We start from the raw sequence: 5,957 nt of genomic DNA on the forward strand, positions 1-5,957 counted from the left end.
AAATAAGAAAAAGTGAGTGGAGCATTCTGGTTAGGTGTGGATTAGAGAGGAGACTTTACTAAACTAGATCAATTATTGATGGTGGTTGCGAACATGCACATCATTACTTTGTCACATCTTATGTTAATCATATAGTAATCAACATGTTAGTTGGATTATGAATTACAAAGTTGTAACGAAACTAATTAATCTGCTGTATTGAGGATTTTTTTAATTAAGCACTGTCTGTATTCGACATTGACTAATGAGATTACGGTAATATATTAGCTGTATTTTATTCACTAGTTTTTGTATCCTTCAAATTTCTTTCTATTGAAACAGAGTGACTCCAAGGGTGTATTGCATCATCCAAATTTTTCCAACTTTTAAGCGAACACAATCCTGAAGAAATCTGTTTTTTCCACCTGAAAAAAATAGTCCGGCACCCCTAGCGCACCTGAGCTGCTTCATCTCTCTCTCTCCCAGTTTCCTCTAGGCATCTACCTGCTACCATGTGTCCTAATAGAGAATTAGTAGGGGACGCTGGTGACAATCCATCTCTCCAGGAAATAATGATGGGAATCACAAGATTACTTAAAGTACTCGTTGACTCGCAAGCAAAACAAGCAGATTCTCTACATGAAATTAAGGAGATATTAAGAAGTAGTAGTAGTTACAAAAATGATGAGGAAAAAAATCCATCCCTATTGTGTCTGAATCATCCAGGTATGTATACGTAATTAATTATCATGTCTACAACTTGTATGTACCTGATAAACAGCTGTATACATGCATAACATGTTCTTAAAATTGGTGCATATTTTGATCTTTGTCATCACTAGTGGAACCAGAAAAACATATTTATAGTTCTTAGTGATCACTAGTGGAACCAGAAAAACATATTTTGATCAACATGTTCTTAGTGATGTAGTTTCTGAATGGAAGGAGTCGTTTTTCAACCCTCCTTGATAGTTCTCTTCTCTCTGCTTTGGATGCTTTCCTGTTAGGCTATGGCCTTTTCTTCCCTTCGTTGTTGTTTCGGTGGTTATTTGTTGTTTAAACATCCCTTCCTATTTTAATGAATCTATCTTTATCGAGCAAAAAAAAAAAAGAAAAACATATTTATGCCCATAGTATTGATCATACTACAGATGATTTGGCAGTAAACTCGAACCTGCCATCAGTATCAGTGTACGAGGAGGAGATAATACGGGTGATACCTGATGATCGTAAAGAACAATATCCGCAGCCATTTGAACATCGGCAACAACTGCAATTGAGTGATTTGTATGGACATCAAACTATCATAGACCAGGAGCTTCAGTCTGGTAATTAAGTTATTAATTACATATGTCCTACCAGGAATTCCATTTTTCATAAAAGAGCTGAATATCCTAATATTTTAATTTATTGTGATAAATTTGATTTTATATTTTGTTGCCCCTGGCTGTATGCATGTTTGAATTAGATGAAGAGGGTAGTCAAGTGGTGAATGAATATGTTTTGGATGGATACAAGCAGCTCTTTTGGGCAGCAATAACTGGTGACTGGGACGAGGCTAGTAAATTTTTAGAGAAGAATCCAGAAGCGACTACGAAAGCCATCACTACTAGTTTACAAACAGCCGTGCATTTAGCTGTAAGTAATATGGTGGAGTTAATGTTTGTAGAGAAGATTTTAGAACTCACGCCCCCAGAAGTACTTGAAATAAAAACAGCAGGTGGGTTAACCGCACTACATCTTGCTGGCTTATATGGATACGCCAAAGCCGCTGAGTTGATTGTAAGGAAGAATCCGAACACAACCCAGATATTAAGCGGGGACGAATGTGAATTGGTGCCACTTGAAAGTGCTATTCGAGCAGTCACTGTGGGACAAAAAGAAACAGTCGAGTACCTTTATTCCGTAACCAGACACGAGCACCCCAGTCCGTTCTCGGGTCATCGTGGTGCTAGGCTATTATATTCGACAATTGATGCTGGTTTCAACAGTAAGTGCAAAGAACTCCGAAACAATATTTGTAAGATAAAAAAAAAACGCATGTGTGCAGAACTAATCGACTTTAGCAGAGAACACTCAAAAACATCGAGAAACATTAAAATAGTAGAGATATTAAATGTTTCTGACATAGTCAAAGGTTTTGTTTGTAGATATAGCATTGTCTATTGTCCAGCGGTTTCCACGACTGGTTACCCAGAGGACGAGAGAAGATAACATATGCGGATTGGAATTGATGGCAGAAAGGCCATTTGCATTTCAGAGTGGAGCGAAGCTTACGTTATGGATGTGAACACAAAGATCTGGTGTCATCTGAGTATTCACAAATAATGCGCGCAGATTCATGACAATACAGTAAATAAGCTGCGTCTGAGGGGAATGGATAGGTTATGTCGAATCCTTGACTCAGAGTTTTAATACTCTTCCTCGTCTCATCAACTACAATCATTGTTCTTGGCTCATACAATAAGATAAATAGTGGATGAAATATAAAATGTACGAACATGATATACCATAAGTATCGAATTGAACATATAAAGTATAAATGCATGAATATAGATGAAACGATTAACTTATATGATTTATCACTCAGATCTTTGTCTACGGGTTTGGGTTTTTCATTATATGTATGAAGGTTACAGAAATAGTCGAATGACTTTGAGACCAATATAAGCCTGCATAGCAGGAGGAACTTCACTTACACCTTCTCTATCTCTCTGTCTCTCTCATATTCTCCTCTCAATGTTTTTCGGCCCCCTTCTTCACTTGGGAGAGAGGGGTATTTATAGGGAGGTTACGTGGGGTCCACTTCTGAAGCCCGTTCTAACCTTATCCTCTTGTGTTTTGTGCCACTCACACAGAAGTCTTCGTGTTCTCGGCTGCATCTGCGTGTTCTGTCTGGATACGCAGTATTATCTGCGCTTCCAATACATGCTGACTGAAACGTATGCTGTTTGAGGGTATTTAATGCGGGTAGTTGAGATGTCTATCCGCGGTAGACAGCTGTCCTCTGCCCCTGTCTTGTCTGCGTCAGTCTGACTATCCCCAGCCGTAGATGTTAGATCTTTCTAGAGATAGGATAAAGTTACTCTTGGATGTCCACGCGTGATATCATATCTTGATACCCTTAGCCGCATGTCCTCCACGTGTGTCTTTGTGGGCACGTGGAAGAAGATGAAATGTGTACCTACAATTTGCCTCTTTTCCTCCTACTGGGCGGTTAGTCGAAGTGGGAAGAAAAAACGTGTTACCCTCTTCATATTCTCTTTACTATTTTCCTAGATTTTAGGGCACGTTCCCCACTATTTGTAATAACTTCTTCTTGGGTAGTGGAAAAACGTATTACTCTTTGCATGTATATATGAGAAGGAATGTGAAAATTCTCTTATCATAAATTTCATTCCTTCTCTTTCCTCGGAATTTTCATTCTTTGTTCTCTGCTTTTGTATCCTTGTTATTAATTGCTGCTGCTGCTACTGTTGCTCCTCAAAGTTTTCTGCTGCTGTTGCTACTGTTGTTCGTCGAGGTTTTCTGCTTCTGCTACTGTTGTTCGTCGAGGTTTTCTGCTGATGCTACTGTTCGTCGAGGCTTTCTGCTTAATTTTTTTTATAGGTAGGTGGTTTTACTGTGTCTTGATTATCTTTTGATGAACTGTTGCTATATGTGTTTGTGATGAAGAACATATATATAAGTGTGTGTATAATTGTCCCTGTTCGTTATTACAAACAGTAATGATTTCTTCCTTCGTATATGCTTGCCCTATTTGTTATTTCCCCTTTTATTTAGGGTTTGTTCTTATTTTCCGTCTGGTTCATGATTATGAAGAACTGGATGAAATTGGGTTTTTTTATTTCTGTTTTGTCTTCGCGGAAATTTGAAACTTGTTTGTGTACTACGCAGACATGGCTGACAGTCCGTGGATTTCTTATCAAACTCCACCGCCTAGTCCGCGTAGATCTCCTCCGCGTAGGGATCCTGATGTTTCTCCGCCTGGTGGAGGTTCGTCTAAATCTTCCCAAGGTGATGCCCGCATTCATAGGGTTTCGTCTTCTTCTGGTCAGAGGCACTTATCTTATAAGAGGGGTGAGTCGCATAGAGGGAATACGAAGAAGGGGGACCGGCAAAAAGAGGCTCCTGGATCGCGGTATGCTGTTTCTCGTCACTTAGTTAATCTGCGTGATGATCCTAAGAGAACGCGGGATGTCCTACCTCTTCGGTCAGTGGCGCCTCCTTCCGCGTCTCATCAACATCCTCTACCTCCCTCCAGTGTCTCAACCCAAGGGGAGGTCTTCGAAAGAAGTGGTTTCGAAGACTGATGTATCTAAGGTTCATCCTAAGAGGAAAGCTTCCGAGAGAAACCCTTCGAAGGGTTCTGCGCCTGATCCCGTGGAGGAGGAAGATATTTCTCAGGAAATACGTAGCGTCGCTGTTGGGGAGAAGAAAGTGACCTTCAAACATATTGATCTGGAGGTTTTCAAGGAAAAGCATGGTCTTCAGCTATTCGATGTTCGTTTTTACGCTGCTGATGATATTACTTATGAGATGATATCGACATATAAGTTTGATGAATTTCGCTGACCACGGTGGGGGCCTTTGAAGCGGGTCTTATGTTGCCTTTGTACAAGTCTGGGGATTCTTTTTATTATGATGTGCTGGCTGGTCGAGAGGGTTCTTCGAAGAACACACACTGTCGCTCTATTTCCCAACTTCATGGGAATTATCTTCGTGCACTGAGGGAGTGTTATCTTCGGAGCAAAGGAGAGACAATGATGACTCTTTATTCCCAATCCTGAGGAAAGGGAGTGGTATACGCCTGAGAATTTTAACAAGTCTTTCGGTGACTATGTTAACAGTAGGAATCGTAAACCGTGGAGTGTGAGTCTTCGGAATATTGCCGCTCCTCGTGGTGAGATCCGCCTTCTGAGTGAAGTAAGTGGTGCTAAGGTGAAGTACGTCCCGGGTACAGAGAATTCTACTAACAAACTGGTGTTTCCTACTCGTGAGCGGATCAAGCGTGATCATGACTATGAATGGCACGCAACTGTTATTGAGGTTGTTGGTCCCTGGGCTTGGGGGTGGGTTCCAGGTCCGCAAGGATGGCGTCCTATCGCAGATAGCCAGATACGTGCGGCTCCTCCTGCTCGTTATGGGAATTTCCGTCCTTGGCATTTGAATTTTGAGGGCATGAATTTCCAATATGCCCTCGATGTTGTTGATGGAGATGACGAAGAGAGTTCCGATGCTGATCTTCAGGCGAAGAATGCTGCGGTTGTCAAGGTAAGATTTCCACATGCCTTGTCCTTTAGTTGAGGCAGTTTTAATTCTTTTCAAAGTCAGGGATTTTTATTCTCGTGCCTTGTCTTTTTAGGCGACGAAGAAGAGGAGGATAAATCCCAAGCAGTCCACCACCGCAACAATCGAGGAGGCGGAGGTTTATGAAGAAGTTAACAGTCCTGTGACTGAGCTTGGAGAGGATGAAGATATGTCTGATATGGAAGAACGTACTGATACATCCCCTCCAGGTCATGATGATGAAGAATTTGTTGAAGGGAATACTACCGCTGGTGGCAGCGGTATTGGTGGTGAAATTAATCCCGCAGGTTGTCATGATGCTGGTGCCGAAGCTAATCCTGCGGGTTGCAGTGATGCCGGTGATGATAACACTGGCCTTGGTGATGAGGGTGTTGGTGGTGAAATTCTTGCTATGTCTCAGGAGTTTTCCTTTGGTCGGATTTATTCTGCGGAGGATAATTTTGACATAAACGCTGCCCTGGGCCTGGCTTCTGAGTTCAACCTGCTTTCCCCAAACGATGATTGGGATGTGCTTGGTAACTCTAGCAAGGCGTATGGAAAGGGCAAGGGAGTCGTGGATGCTAGTGATGTTCCAGAGGGGAGCGGTGCTAGAGACCTTCCAGATTTGGATGCGGGAGTAGCCTCGATCTCTTCGGGTGCTAAATCACGGACATGGGTAAGGCCTCGGT

At 41.8% G+C, this 5,957-nt stretch overlaps 1 protein-coding gene across 2 annotated transcripts; it reads left to right on the forward strand.

Annotated features, from left to right (window-relative positions):
- The first annotated feature begins 307 nt into the window (after nt 1-307).
- Nucleotides 308-2,452, forward strand: LOC113285903. 2 transcript variants are annotated; one of them, XM_026534641.1, is made up of 4 exons: nt 308-705; nt 1,131-1,307; nt 1,448-1,969; nt 2,130-2,452. In XM_026534641.1, exons 1-4 carry the CDS (start codon nt 492-494, stop codon nt 2,267-2,269), a joined length of 1,053 nt encoding a protein of 350 aa, XP_026390426.1. In that variant the 5' UTR covers nt 308-491; the 3' UTR covers nt 2,270-2,452. The 2 variants fall into 2 exon arrangements, with proteins under 2 accessions (XP_026390426.1, XP_026390427.1); XM_026534642.1 differs by having other exon boundaries at nt 1,143-1,307.
- The last annotated feature ends 3,505 nt before the right edge of the window (nt 2,453-5,957 follow it).

The sequence above is a fragment of the Papaver somniferum genome, chromosome 6 (genome assembly GCF_003573695.1).
Source record: "Papaver somniferum cultivar HN1 chromosome 6, ASM357369v1, whole genome shotgun sequence".
Classification (NCBI taxonomy): domain Eukaryota; kingdom Viridiplantae; phylum Streptophyta; class Magnoliopsida; order Ranunculales; family Papaveraceae; genus Papaver; species Papaver somniferum.